Source organism: Gadus macrocephalus, chromosome 8, assembly GCF_031168955.1.
Source record: "Gadus macrocephalus chromosome 8, ASM3116895v1".
Classification (NCBI taxonomy): domain Eukaryota; kingdom Metazoa; phylum Chordata; class Actinopteri; order Gadiformes; family Gadidae; genus Gadus; species Gadus macrocephalus.
Genome location: NC_082389.1, coordinates 20,350,735 through 20,365,942, shown reverse-complemented (window position 1 = coordinate 20,365,942; position 15,208 = coordinate 20,350,735). Strand labels below are relative to the sequence as shown.

Below are 15,208 nucleotides of genomic sequence, written 5' to 3'. Positions count from 1 at the left end.
ACTGCAAACAGGATATTGGAGCTTCCTGTTTATTTGCCAGGTCGGACAGAAACGAGGTGACCAAGGCTTTCGTTGTGAATAATAGTATTACATTCACAGTAATTAAGGATAACATATGAATCACATTGTCCCTACGGATTAAATGTATTCATAAATACGTGATTCATAAGCCATGTGCCAGCTTTGAGCATGCTATTTCGGTTTTCGTAGGAACCAGAGGAAATCCTGTTGGTCTTCTCTGATTATTAAATATCTGCTCTCTTCCTCAAATTCTTTCAAGTTTCATCATGTATTACCACCTACAAGAAAACGCCTCCTCCAGTGCCACCCAGAACTTCAACATGTTCAGTGACCTCCAAACCCTACATCTCCATTACAGCTCAGAGCAGCACAGAGTCAGCACAGGTAAAGCATACAATTTATGTGTATCATAAGTTTCTGACACAATCATTAATGTAACGATTGACACCACACATAAAACATTAAAAACATTGTACAGGTGTTACCATCATTTATGAATGCTAGTATGTCCTAGAAATTATTGACTGTTATTTCTTAAACCAACAAGGACGCCTACATGGAGGAGGAAGGGCAATCAGGCGACATGATCATACAATCCAGATTAAGTAATTCCACAGAGAGTATTGACAGCATGAAGGCCTTGACAGCAGCAATTGATGCTGCAAATGCTCAGGTAAGTGCATGAGGCTTGGTTCAATGCAATTACATACCATTCGCTAAAGCATGCTCACAAAATGTAGATATGACACTATTAAAGTATGCATGTATGTTAGTTGGCCATTTTGTTGAGCCAGATGCTCAATGTTTTGAATCAGAAGGCCGTTCCTATTGACTTTATTAAGCCCACCAAGCCTTTAATCACCTATTTTCTCATGTTCTACCAGCATGCACACACACCAAGCCACCGCCTTTAAGATTTGAGTTCAGGACAACTGACGGCTGGGGCCCACCAAAAAGTGGCAGAAGTATTCAAATAATTAGTAGAGAAACAGAAAAAAAACTTACGCAAACAACTGCTGTCAGGTTTTTGGCTAATGTTTTATTTTTGGAATTCTTCATTAGGGCCGCCGTTATATACAGTGTCAACAGGGGAATGTTTTGACGGGCAAAATAAGTGACGAGTCGCCATGACGAGGATCACAAGATAGTTTTATTTGTTTTATAGATGTATAGTTTGATACAGATAAAAATTGACCATTAATCCTATTTTAAACAGAACTTCTACTGAAACGATCAGTGCATCCACATGCAATACTTACTCAGGCCTTTGTATTCCTTTCGGAACATAGGCCATTGATGAATCGCTTCCACCCCCGCCTGTCTTGGGCCATCTTCTCCAGCTGTTGCCACGTCAGCCATTCCTTCTTGAACTATTGCTCTGTGCTTCTTCTCCAGGTGTTCTTGGGACGACCTCTCCCCCGTTTTCCCTGTGGGTTCCATGTCAGTGGCTGTTTGGTTATTGCTGTGTTGTTTCTTCTTAGTGTGTGTCCAATCCAAATCCACTTTCTCCTTTCAATCTGTGCTTCTATTGGTTTCTGGTTAGTGCGTTCCCACAGTATGATGTTGTTGATTGAGTTTTGCCAGAAGATCCCCAGGATGCATCTTAGGCAGTGGTTTGTGAATGTCCGCAGTTTGCTTATAATGGTAGTGGTGCTCTTCCATGTTTCGGATCCCTACAGCAGTACGGATCTGAAACATGGAAGCTTGGTCTTTTCTTTCCCAGATCTTGGTAAGGATGTTGAATGCACCTCTAGCTTTACCAATTCTTGCCTTAACGTCCTGCTTTGACCCTCCGTTCAGAGCTATCACACTTCCTAGGTAGGTGGATTTGTTGACCTCTTCGAGAGAGTGGTCATCGAGTGTTCTGGAATTCGTGCTATTGTTGTTCATCTGCATGGTTTTGGTTTTTGGCCAACTAACTTTGAGTCCAAGCTCAGCTGCGGCTATTTCCAGGCCTGTTGTCATGTCCTGCATCTGTTGGTGTGTATGTGAAAGCAGTGCAATGTCATCCGCGAAGTCAAGATTGTCTAGGTGTTCTGTCAGACTCCACTGGATGCCATTCTTTTTTTTGCTGATTGTTTGTTTCATGATCTAGTCGATACATAGGAGGAAGAGGACCGGAGAGAGGAGGCCGCCCTGTCTCACACCAGTGAGCACTTCGTTCTTTTGATGTGCAGATCCCTGGTGGAGCACCTGGCATTGCATACCCTGGTCTTTACTTGATGATATTGATATATTTCGGAGGGATACCATAGTGAGCCATGAGCTTGCACAGCAACACGTGGTGTATGCTGTCAAATTCCTTTTCAAAGTCAATGAAATTGACATAGACAGGGGTGTTCCATTCTATGTACTGCTCGACGATGATCCTGAGGGTGGCAATTTGGTCACTGCATGATCTTCCATTCCGGAAACTAGCATGGTTCTCTGTCTTTCTTCAGCCCCCTTCCGCAGCCTCTCCAACCTCCTTTTTTGTTTCATAAGCTCTATTGGCTGCCACCGTTTGTGCTTGTATTTTGCAGCTTCTTTTTGTGTTTTTTTTTTACCCTCCTTCTATTATTTTCAATGTTTCTGATGACAACCATGGCTTGTCGTTTGTTTTCAACCTCCCCAACACTTCTGAACAGGTCTCCTTCCATTTGTTTTTCAGGCAGTTCCAACGCTATTGGTGTTTTGTCCTCTTCTTGCAGGGCTTGGAACCTGTTCTGTAGGGTGGTTTGTTAAAGTTCAGTTGTTCCTTTGTCCTGGAAGAGCTGGATTTTGAATTTTACTCTGTTGTGACAGGGGTTGTTGCAGCGTTTCAGCTTCAGTTGTATTTTAGCTATCAGTAGGTTGTGGTCTAACCCGGCGTCTGCTCCCCTCTTCACTCAAACATCCAGGAGAGAGCGCCTGAATTTCCTGTTTATGCATATGTAGTTATCTGGATTTCAGTGGTGTGGTCAGGAGATACCCAAGTGACTTGGGTGACTGTGGGTGGGTCTTTCGGGATTGTGGCTTTTTAGACACGCTCGCTCCTTTGATTCCCAAAATAAAAGTCTGTGATCATCCGTTAGCTTTACGGTATTTATTTCACCGAACAAAGAAAAGATGAAGGATCAACATAAACCTTATCTAACATATATATCAAAGGGGCTGTCACTGAGCGAAGAGTGTTCCTCCAATGACCAGGTTGTTGTCTGCACAGGCACAGGCGTCAGCAAAGACCTCTCAGTTTTCATTCATGTTGCCAATTCCTTGCTTTCCCATGCCCAGATGGTATCCACTGTTGTCTCTTCCCACCTTCGCATTCATGTCTCCAATGAGCACAATGATGTCTCTTGCTGGTCTGGTCTGCAGAATCTGTTGCAGTTGGTTGTAGAAGTTATCCTTCGATTCCTCATCGGCATTGTTGGTGGGTGCATAGCATTGTATGACTTGAAGCTTGATTCTTTTATGTGTGGTTTGGAATCGTGCAGTGATGACTCTGGAGTTGATTGGTTCCCATCTGGTGAGGGACCGCTGTGCTTCTTTGGTGAACATAAATGCTACTCCCTCTGTGTGTGGTGCCTGGTGTCCAGAGTATAATATGGGCTCACTGCTTGCCACTGCCAGTCTGACTTCTCCTATCTGTATCCATTTGCTTTCAAACAGACCGAGGAGAGAGATCTTATACCTCCTCATCTCTTCAACAATGACAGACGTTTTCCCCTGCTTGGTACATGGTCCTAATGTTCTTTGTTGTTGGGTTCTTTAGTGCTGATGTGTGGACTTCGAATCTGCGTTAGCATTCTGCTTGGCCTTTATAATATTAACCTAGTATCACAACGCACACAAAAAAAGGTTTCATATTTTGAACAAGATTAATTCCTGTGACTTAATGTGTATTAGATGCATAAAGGATGGATTTATTTGCATTCTTCTCAACATTCCTTCCAATTACTGTTCTAATTTCCAAAATACAAAAAGGATACGTGCATAGAAGCTGGACTAAACATCATCGTTGAACGTGTTTGTCCCACCTTCTTGCTGCATGTTTATAAACGGCCAACAATATATTCATGGAATGAAATTTATTGCATTAGTTAACTGAATGTTATGGTTTAGTACCAGCAATTTTGAATACATAAACATTATCCTAAGGCTATTTATCAAACGTGCTGCGTTTACGTTTATCTTCTCCAGTTCCTTCTTGAGCCCATCTGTGTCAACAGAAAGATAATGCCATGTTAATCACATTTTCAACTATGTATGCCTACACTTCTTAAAACATTGAGTGTATTCTTTATTTTGCAAACTAAAAATAACCAAAAAAATGTTTACTCTAAAGCTAAAATTGTATTTGGCCCAATCAAATCAAATCCTGAATAACATTGTGTTATCCATCACAAATATTTTGCTGGAGGCGGGTTGATTTGTAATTGTCGGGTTATTGCATCAAACCCAACTACAACTGTGGCAGATAGGATTGGTGGACTGACAACTGTTAAAAGGATTTGATTTCTGAATCTGGAGAGATAGAGAAGGAAGTGCTTTTTGGAATATCCGCGGTTAGCCCGAGGTTAGCATGGAAAATGATTAATGAGCTCCAGCATAAAAGTGTGTTTAATTCACAGCTTTTGCTGATATGAAATCTAGGAATAAAGTTAAATTAGATACAAACATTTCACGCTGTTACTTCCTTAAATAAATCCGAATCAATAATGAATGAAGAGCATGTGAGCATGTGAAGAGCAGGTTGAACAGTTGCCTGGGCTGAAGTTGTCAAACTGAAAGACATTTGTGAAATAAAAGAAAGGAGCGCCACGTGTGTGTGTGTGTGTGTGTGTGTGTGTGTGTGTGTGTGTGTGTGTGTGTGTGTGTGTGTGTGTGTGTGTGTGTGTGTGTGTGTGTGTGTGTGTGTGTGTGTGTGTGTGTTTGTGTGTGTGTGTGTGTGTGTGTGTGTGATTACACACACTGTAACGCAAGAGTTTGCTGTTGTCTCTTGTATTTCCACAACGAGACTGTAGTTAGGGTTATCTCAGCCATGGTTGAGAAGGAATTGGGTGAAAGGAACTTTGGCTTTGACTCCCTGAAGTACATGAACTGCGACATGCTGCCTGCCTCCAGTTGCCACGAGGCACCACCGCCGCGAAGCACCACCGCCCGGCAGCGGGCAGCAGGCGGCTCGCGGTTCAGTCTACTTCAGATTGATGTGGAAGTGGAAGAACCAGAGACATCGGAGAACCCGACGCAGTCGTTTGAGATTCATAATATCGTCTGGAGGCGCACACAGCTTTTGGCCGTGAAATGTATTATATGATATAGATATCTATGTATTATATGATATTATTTAGATATACAGTATAGCTCCAGGACTCTTTGTGTGTTCTAGAATATTTACAGAACACGGCTAAAGGATGTGTGCGGCTTGCCATTGCGATACATCCACTGTAAACAGAGCGCATGGTACCGTGGCTGCAAGCTGCTCAGGGCCACACACTCCTTGACCCGCCTCTCTCCTCCTGATTTGCATTAAAGCTACAGACACCGAAACGGCGCATTTGGGGAAAGCTCAATGTGCGACTGGCTCGTAGTGGCTGTAAATCTGCACCACGGCTGAATTTCGGGAACGTCTTCAAATACTGTGTTTGGGGCCTACTAATATCTATATTAAAGCATCCATAAAGTAGCATGCCATAGGACATTTAATGCTGAAAAAGGTTGGACACACTACATTGTGTTTTTGTTTATCTACAATCATTGGCATAAAGCAAGCATATTATGTCCTCTCCCATGTTGGTAAGAGCATTACCATTTAGAAAAATGCCTTTATAAGGGGTATATATGCGTAGATGCATAGAATAGTTGTTTTTAATTTGCGATTAACCCATGGACAGTAATCCGATTAATCATGGTTACATATTTAGATCGATTGACAACCTTAATATAAATACATTTATATAGCTTATCTTTATTGCATAGCCTTTGTGAGGAAAAAAAACATTGGAAAAAAGGATCAAGGAGGAACATTACCGATTTATAAACAATTGACATTTGACAATGTTACCAAATCTTAATGTTTTGAATGATCATCAAACGATCAATAATAATAATTTATTTTGCACTTTTCAGAGTACCCAAAGTGCTTTTCATAGTGAGTGTGTGTTTGTGGTGTGTTTGCGTGTGTATCAGGGGTTATGACACCTCATCCACTACCAATATTTAATTTACATACTTACTTTGTTCTGCCCACTCCACGTAATCAAAGATCCACACTAACCTACATATCTGGCCCTTTGTAACAGGTCCATGGTCCTTCCAGCCAGCATGTTATCCAAAGCACTATCACTGCAAGCCATCCTTCCACCACAGCATTGAACAGGGCCTGGATTGCTAATAACTACCAAGATGAATACAGTGAGAATGTACACACCAAGAAGGAAGCCATCGTGGGTGGGAAGTGTCTCTCCATTGGGATTCAGGTAATTATTAACACTTTGCTGGGATTTGTTACATCAAAAAATCGATATATGGATTGAGTATGGAGAATAATCATCAGCATCATATATCCTAATAATATTCAAAATCTTTTTTAAAACACAATTAAGATAAGTCATTTTTTCTTGAAATTTGTTGAATATAATTGTAATTGATTGAGGACTCAATAAAGGCGCTGGTGTATAGAATTGTTAGGCCCCAAGCTAATATATATCTAAACATTAGGGGCAATATAACAAGAAAAGCTAATATATATACACATTTAAACATCAGGGGCAATATACCAAGAAAAAAGATTCAGAAAATAATGTATTGTAATTTAGAAATATTTCGGGGGAAAATCAAATATAAATGTGGGTCACCTCATGAACTACTACACTACTAAACTAGTCTGGAACATATACAGTGACCATCCAACCCCCACTGTTTTAGTACATTTGAATTGATAGATTGAAATTGAAATATCAATGGCATTGAACATTTGACGGACAAGTTATGAAAAACCAAGGAGCAGTCTCTGAACGTTATACTCGACTTCGTTCAGTTTGCCTATCCGACGAGAGACAAGCTGAAGAGCAACAGGTATAACCGGACTCCAATGGACACAGCTTACTTTACTGTTGATGGAAGCAATTCCAGTGTCCAAAGAGATATACGTATAATATAGGCTCCCCAAGAGCCTATATTATATCCCGAGATAAAAAATACCTATTTTTCTCAAGTCATTGTTATTACAGGGATTAAAAAGATTAAGAGAATCCCGGGAAAATGGTTTTGTTACTCACCAAAATTTTGGTCTGGCCAATTTGTGTGGAATATCTCATAATGCCAAATTTATTTCATAATACCACATTTCCATCTGATATATTAAAATGAGTTGGGCAAGGTAATCTCAGACCAAAGCAACCTTGGTTTCTCTTGTTAATAGACTGGACAACTGAAAGGTAGCGAGCATATCGTCTGGACTGTCCAGAATCGGGCGTCCCTCACTTTGGATTAATCCTATTTGAATATAATCTCATTTGAATATGCCTGATGGATGTGGAATGCGGCATTATGAAATAAATACTGCATGTCATAAAATAATTAAATATCTCATCATCATCATCATCTCATTTTCTTCCGCTTATCCGGGGTCGGGTCGCGGGGGGAGCAGCTCAAGCAGGGGGCCCCAGACTTCCCTTTCCCGGGCCACATTGACCAACTCTGACGGGGGGATCCCGAGGCGTTCCCAGGCCAGTGTTGAGATATAATCTCTCCACCTAGTCCTGGGTCTTCCCCGAGGTCTCCTCCCCACTGGACGTGCCTGAAACACCTCCCAAGGAAGGCGCCCAGTGGGCATCCTTACCAGATGCCCGAACCACCTCAGCTGACTCCTTTCTAAGTAAAGGAGCAGCGGCTCTAATCCGAGTTCCTCACGGATGGCTGAGCTTCTCACCCTATCCCTAAGGGAGACGCCAACCACCCTTCTGAGAAAACTCATCTCGGCCGCTTGTACCCGCGATCTCGTCCTTTCGGTCATCACCCAGCCCTCATGACCATAGGTGAGGATAGGAACGAAGATCGACCGGTAGATCGAGAGCTTTGCCTTGCGGCTCAGCTCTCTTTTCGTTACAACGGTGCGGTAAAGCGAACGCAATACCGCCCCCGCTGCTCCGATTCTCCGGCCAATCTCACGTTCCATAGTACCCTCACTCGCGAAACAGACCCCGAGGTACTTGAACTCCTTCACTTGGGCTAAGGACTCATTTCCTACCCGGAGTAAGCAATCCATCGGTTTCCTGCTAAGAGTCATGGCCTCAGATTTAGCGGTGCTGATCCTCATCCCAGCCGCTTCACACTCGGCCGCCAGCCGATCCAGTGAGTGCTGAAGGTCACAGGCCGATGATCCCATGAGGACCACATCATCTGCAAAAAGCAGTGACGAGATCCCAAGACCACCGAACTGCAACCCCTCCCCACCACGACTACGCCTCGATATCCTGTCCATGTATATCACAAACAGGATTGGTGACAAGGCGCAGCCCTGGCGGAGCCCAGCACCCACCGAGAACGAAACTGACTGGCTGCCGAGGACGCAAACACAGCTCTCGCTTTGGGAGTACAGGGATTGGATGGCCCTGAGGATAGGCCCCCTTATCCCATACTCCCGCAGCACCTCCCACAGTTTCTCCCGGGGGACCCGGTCATACGCCTTCTCCAGATCCACAAAACACATGTAGACCGGATGGGCATACTCCCAGGCCCCCTCCAGGATCCTTGCGAGAGTGAAGAGCTGGTCCGTAGTTCCACGTCCGGGGCGAAAACCGCATTGTTCCTCTTCAATCTGAGGTTCGACGATCGGCCGAACCCTCCTTTCCAGCACCTTGGAGTAGACTTTACCAGGGAGGCTGAGAAGTGTGATACCCCGGTAATTGGCACACACTCTCTGGTCCCCCTTTTTGAACAGGGGAACCACCACCCCGGTTTGCCACTCCTTTGGCACTGTACCCGACTCCCATAATTAAATATGGCATGATGAAATAAAAGTCATCCTGAAATATATCATAGTACTCCCTTTTGGAAAACGTTGTTTTTGCGATCATTAGCCATCCAGTATATTCTAAATGAGAGTTACCCATAGCTTCAATACCTTTGCCTCTGTTTGTCCAACAAAGGTCAGCACATAAAACTGCCCTGGTTAGGTATCTTCTCCAAATGGGGCCAAACAAATAAATCCAACATTTTGGTTTTTCCCTTTACACACCACTCCGCATTCTCACCGACCCGGTATCAGACCATCTGCTCATAGTCACGAAAGTGGATCTATTGATCGTGTCATAGAGCACCATTGTCTGATTTTTTCTTGCTAAAAATTTGACATGCCTATGTCTTCTATCATTGCTATGGTGGTCGCTATGGACGAAAAGCAAACATGGCGGGCATTCATTGGATTTTCAGTGGAAAATGCAATTTAACAGTTTCGGCATTAAATGTATTTCTAGTTAGAAATGTGCCTATTATTGTCATGATCTACATTCAGCGATTGCATGTGATGTTTAGTTAGTCAACTGGTTGTGTGGCGGTTTGGAGGGAATATAATCGGGGTAGCCTAGGGCTGTCAACCTATGAATTTTATTGTCGATTAATCACATAGTATTGGTGAGTTAAATTGCGATTCATAACACCTTTGAAATTCTATTTTAAATCCACTCCAATTTAAGTTAAATGAGATTATCAAATGGAATGACACATTAACATTCATACAAAATGCACTTAATAGGCAATCACTAGACCAAGTGATCTTGAGGGAGTTTTATTAACCCCCTTTTACTAACCCTAACCCTCACTCAGTGTGGGTTGAATATGAAATTTACGGAACAACACAGATTTGGAAATTGTAAACAGGCAGTTAATTAGTGCAATTGTAAACCAACAGTTGTTGTTAAATTCAAGTGTAGTTCAATTCAAATAAGTAGCACCACAGATTTGGGAATTGTAAACAGGCTGTCACTTACTGCAATTGTAATCAGGCAGTCACCTCCTCCTCCCCCTCTCCTCTTCGCTCCTCCTACTACAAATTGTTCTTCTGGGGCTCTTGCTCGACATACCTTAGTTCATCTTTGCTTGGAAAGAAAATCAGAGGACACACACACACACACACACACACACACACACACACACACACACACACACACACACACACACACACACACACACACACAGAGAGAGAGAGAGAATTCATGGCTAAAAACGAAAAAGATTTCTGATATAATATATTATAATAATATATATGTTGACATTCTATGGGCAAACCCTTTCAAAATCACAGTAAAGAAGAAAAAAATAGAAAACGTGCGTTAATGCATGCATTTGCATGCATTAACTAAAAAATTACCTTAATGACATAATTTATTACAAACATGTGGAACAATGACCCCGGATGTTAACGCTAAATTTTCAAACATTGAATTTTGCAACTGAATTTGGCATGTTGAATTTGGGGACGTTGAAAATATTTACGTTGAATTTTTTAATGTTGACTATTTGATTTTGAATTTTTTAACATTGAAAAATAAAGCTGAACATGATTTATTGAGTTAAATTCAGAGGCAAATAATCCAGATACGTTATTTCAATGCATAAATATTCAATGCTTAGAATTCAATGGCTTTTTATTTTCAAAATCCGATGGCACAGATTTACTTCCATACAAACCCCCCGCCCCCAAGTTATTGTATATATGCATATGCACTTGTTTACGACCTATGGCCATGAGTAACTTTTTGTTACATTCACGTATCCTGTGAATGTATGAATGAACATGAACATTCTATATGAACACAATGTTCCGAGCAACACCCGAACACATTGATTCTGGGTTCCTGTGATAGGAGCGAGACGCTGTGATGAGGAACATTAATGTACAGAATGTTACCACATGAGTTCCGTGTAAATTGTCATTTGCACAAACCTATATGAAGAGGTATCACTTTAATAGTGCTCTTCAGTTTTTTACTAATTTAAAGATAAAGGATTTAGCTGGCCTTTACTCCACTCAATAGCTCTGCTCCAAACCACAGCGTACTGGTGGCCATAATGACGATAAGTGCAGCAGCTTTCGTAAACTACATTCCGCTGGCTAGGAAATATATAAGGTGTCTTTTGAAGGCCACCTTCAGTTAACACAGTTTAGTTGTAATTAATAAGTCACTTTTGTAATCAACGTTTTTTTAAACTGCCTGGGGGCTAGTTACATCACTCTGAGAGGTGCGCATGGACAGAATTGGTAATGACACAGCGTACAATCTATTTGTGAAAGCAAAACACCAAGCTCATTGATTTAACGAGGCTGGGTTATTTTAAAACAATTCATTAATTGATCACGTGTGAGAGGTCATTCCTCCTCCTGAGTGTATGGACCACTTCAAATATACTAGAATGATCAATTCGAAGGCCGAAGCCCTAAAGGAAGTGATGCAATGAGCAGGTGACTTAGGGATCAAGGAAGGTCCTACCGCCCTGAGACCTTACTGGGACCCCCACACCGAACCACGGTGACCGAGAGGTTCAGGGTTAGGGTCCGCCTTTTTTCGGAGTGGTCAAAATATGCACCCTGGTTGACGGTCTAATGGCCAAGTTTCTATTTCTTATCAACAAATTTCGATTTTTTCCTAGCAACGGCTTGTGCATCCAATGCGTTTCAATGGAGCATTTGATGATTTTGTGTGAGCCTTTCCTGTAGGGCTAGAGCCACTCCAATTTATAGCAATTTGATCAGAGCCTAATGCCCTGATTAATTTAAAAGAGACCAGACGTCTATCTTATTCCCAAGTTTTCTAGGCTTGTTTCATCTTCGTATAACCTCAGAGGGAGCGATTACATCACTTCCGGCTCAGCTAGAACCACCAAACATATAATTTAGTAGAGTTGAATGCCCTCATTCATATCAAAGTGGTCAATATGAGTGCAACTGGCCAACCCTATAATTTGTGACCATAACGGGGGGCCTGGCTGTCACCCGTGGGTTGTGGTAGCTTGGCCTGGGACACGCACGCACGCGCACACACACACACACACACACACACACACACACACACACACACACACACACACACACACACACACACACACACACACACACACACACACACACACACACACACACACACACACACACACAAAGGACCCTACTCTTCAGTCAAACTCAATAATATGGTTGATAATTGGGATGACTTAAATAGATTCCACTTTCCATCTTTAGAAATGAAACAACTATTAATCCCTATTCCTTATTTCTATAAAAATGTTGCTTGTCATAATCATTGCGCTCAACAACAGAAATAGTCAAAGCAATCCGAGAATGAAGAATATCCTCTCACACATGAGGGGGTCTGTTCTGTGTGGCGCACCCTTATGCCGCTTTTCCACCGCACATGTAGCTCGACTCGACACGACTCGACACGGCACGACTCGACACGGTAGCAGCACGGGTCCTTTTCCACCGCAAATAGTACCTCCTGGACGTGGGCGGGGTCGGCTGCGCGAAAGGGCCGTGACGTATTTTTGTACGCGACGCAAACAACACCTACGCAACCCACACATGGACAGAACCCACATAACAACAATGGAGGACATCGATGCGATGGTATTCGTGTTCGTATTATTAGCTGGCGTGTTGAAGAAGTTGAAGAAGTGGAATATGTTGGCTGCGGCGCTGCTGTGGCTGTTACCAGCATGGTTGCCATGTCGCTCTTGTGACTTCGTCACACTCTCTGGCCAATCAGTGGCCGGCCGTCTGCCGACGTCACCTTTTAGCATCGGCTCAGCTCACTTGGAACCTAGAGCGAGCCGGTACTAGAAAAAGCAGCCACTTCAGGTACCAGATACCATGTTTTCGTGGTGGAAACGCAAAAAATGCGAGCTGAGTCGAGTCGAGTCGAGTCGTGTCGAGCTGGTACCATGTAGTGGAAAAGCGGCATTAGTATGTGTGTCTATTTCCTAGCTAGCGAAGCCTAGTTTACGACAAAAACAAAACAACAAAACAGCTCATCTGCCGCACTTATCGTTGTTATGGCAACGAGTGTGCTGTGGATTGGAGCAGAGCTAGTGGTTGGAGTAAAAGCCTGTTTTATTTATTTATTTATTTATTATATTTATTTAAATTTGTAAATGAGCAAAGTGCACTATTTAGGGGATACCTCTTCATCTAGGTTTGTGTAAATCCAATCATTATGAAGTGCTTTGAGAGAGTGGTGCTGACCCACATTCAGAGCAGCATACCGGACCCCCTGGACCCCCTGCAATATGCCTACCGGCCCAACAGGTCCACCTCTGATGCTGTCGCTGCTGTTCTCCACTATTCCCTCTCCCATCTGGAAAATAAAGACTCCTACATTAGGACACTCTGTGTGGATTACAGCTCCGCCTTCAATACAGTCATCCCCCACAAACTCACAGACAAACTGTCTACACTAGGTCTACACCCCACCATCTGTGACTGGCTCTGTCAGGATTGGAAATAGGACTTCAGCCAGCATCATCACAAACATTGGCACGCCACAGGGCTGCCTGCTCAGCCCCATCCTCTACACCCTGTTCACTCATGACTGTGTCGCCTCCCACATAGACAACACCATCCTGTAGTTTGTGGACGACACCGCATTGATAGGACGCATCATGGGCGGGGACGAGGCGGCCTACAGGAGGGAGGTGGCCAGTCTGGTGTCATGGTGTGAGGACAATAACCTCACCCTCAACAAGGACCAGACCAAGGAGATGATGGTGGACATGAGGAAGAAATGGAGTCCTCATCGGCCACTGTTCATCGGGGAGCTTGAAGTAGAGAGGGTGAGCAGATTCCAGTATTTCGGCGTCCACATCAGCGACGACCTCACTTGGACACTCAACACCACAAAGCTGGTTAAGAAATCACAACAGCGGCTGTACTTCCTGAGGAGGCTGAGGAAGTTTGGCATGTCGCCTGAGATCCTCAGAAACTTCTACAGCTGCATTGTTGAGAGCATCTTGACCGGGTGTATCACCGTCTGGTACGGCAGCACTTCTGCTTTGGACCGCAGACGACTACAGAGAGTGGTAAAGACTGCAGAGAAGATCATCAGAACCCCACTACCCTCTCTGCAGAGCATCTACCACCGCAGAGATGACAGGAGAGCTGCCTCCATACTCAAGGACCCCACCCACCCCCAGCATGGACTGGGGGTGGGTGGTCCAAAACAACCAGACTAAAGAACTCTTTCTTCCCCACTGCCCTCAGACTCCTTAAAAAGATAGGAGTCTGTTGTTATTGTTATTATTCTACCTCAGGACTGCCGCCACTGTTTACATTTTGCTCATGCACTACGGCACACTTTCTTGGATTTGCACCATTCCATTTTATTTTATTATTTCATCTAGTTGCTGCTCTTCTATTTATCTTGTAATTTGTATATTATGTATTGTTGCAGCTTTTTTCTATTTTATTTGTATATTGTATATTGCATATTTTTTGGATTTCTTTCTTGGCATTCAGTCTGTGGAAAGCAAAGGAAGAATTTCATTGTACGACTGAGAACATGTTTCTTATTGTGCATATGACAATAAACACTTTGAATTGAATTGAATTTAATAAACCTTTACACCGAACTCATCAACTTACATTGTGTACATACATGTTCCTCTTCACAGCGTCCCGCTCCTAGCACAGGAACCTAGAATCAATTTGTTCGGTTTTTTTCAGAATATTGTGTTCACATAACATGTTCATGCTCAGGGGGGGCATGTATGTAAACAGGATATATGCGTGCATGTTACAGAAAATGAAATAATAGCCATAGGTTGTAAACAAGCACATATGGATAAATTCGACAACTGGGGAATCTTCAGGGAAAAATGTTGAAGACCAGATTTAAATAAACAAATTGTAGTCTATTTCTCTGTTTGGTTACCGACGAGAACGGCATAAAGGGGTTGGAGCTAGATAACAATGAAAACTTAAAGTTATTTTATTCTCTTCTATTTCAAAATGTTCTTAATATGCAGGTGGATGGCCCTGAAGAGAGTCAGGATTCAGAGAACCCGTCAACATTTACCTCCATAGGGGTCCAGGTCGAGAACGACAGGGGGTCAGTCAGCCTTTTGGTTGTTTTTCTATTCAACTTATCTCCATGCTCTGTAATGACTCAGTGGCACCAACATTGCAGAATATATTGCTTATGGGAGAGTAAACAAATATTTTGTCATTCATTAATCA

General features: G+C 42.9%; 1 protein-coding gene across 9 annotated transcripts in view; it reads left to right on the top strand.

Annotated features, from left to right (window-relative positions):
- Window positions 1–15,208, top strand: part of dlgap1a (discs, large (Drosophila) homolog-associated protein 1a) — a 108,816-nt gene that overhangs the window by 58,983 nt on the left and 34,625 nt on the right. For all 9 annotated transcript variants that reach the window (XR_009527064.1, XR_009527063.1, XR_009527065.1 and 6 more), the window contains exons 6-9: window positions 281–405; window positions 569–694; window positions 6,285–6,461; window positions 14,998–15,080. Coding sequence is in view for 6 of the 9 variants with exons in the window: in XM_060059836.1 (XP_059915819.1) it covers window positions 281–405; window positions 569–694; window positions 6,285–6,461; window positions 14,998–15,080 (511 nt within the window). In the remaining 3 variants the exon portion in view is untranslated. The remainder of the gene's footprint in view (window positions 1–280; window positions 406–568; window positions 695–6,284; window positions 6,462–14,997; window positions 15,081–15,208) is intronic.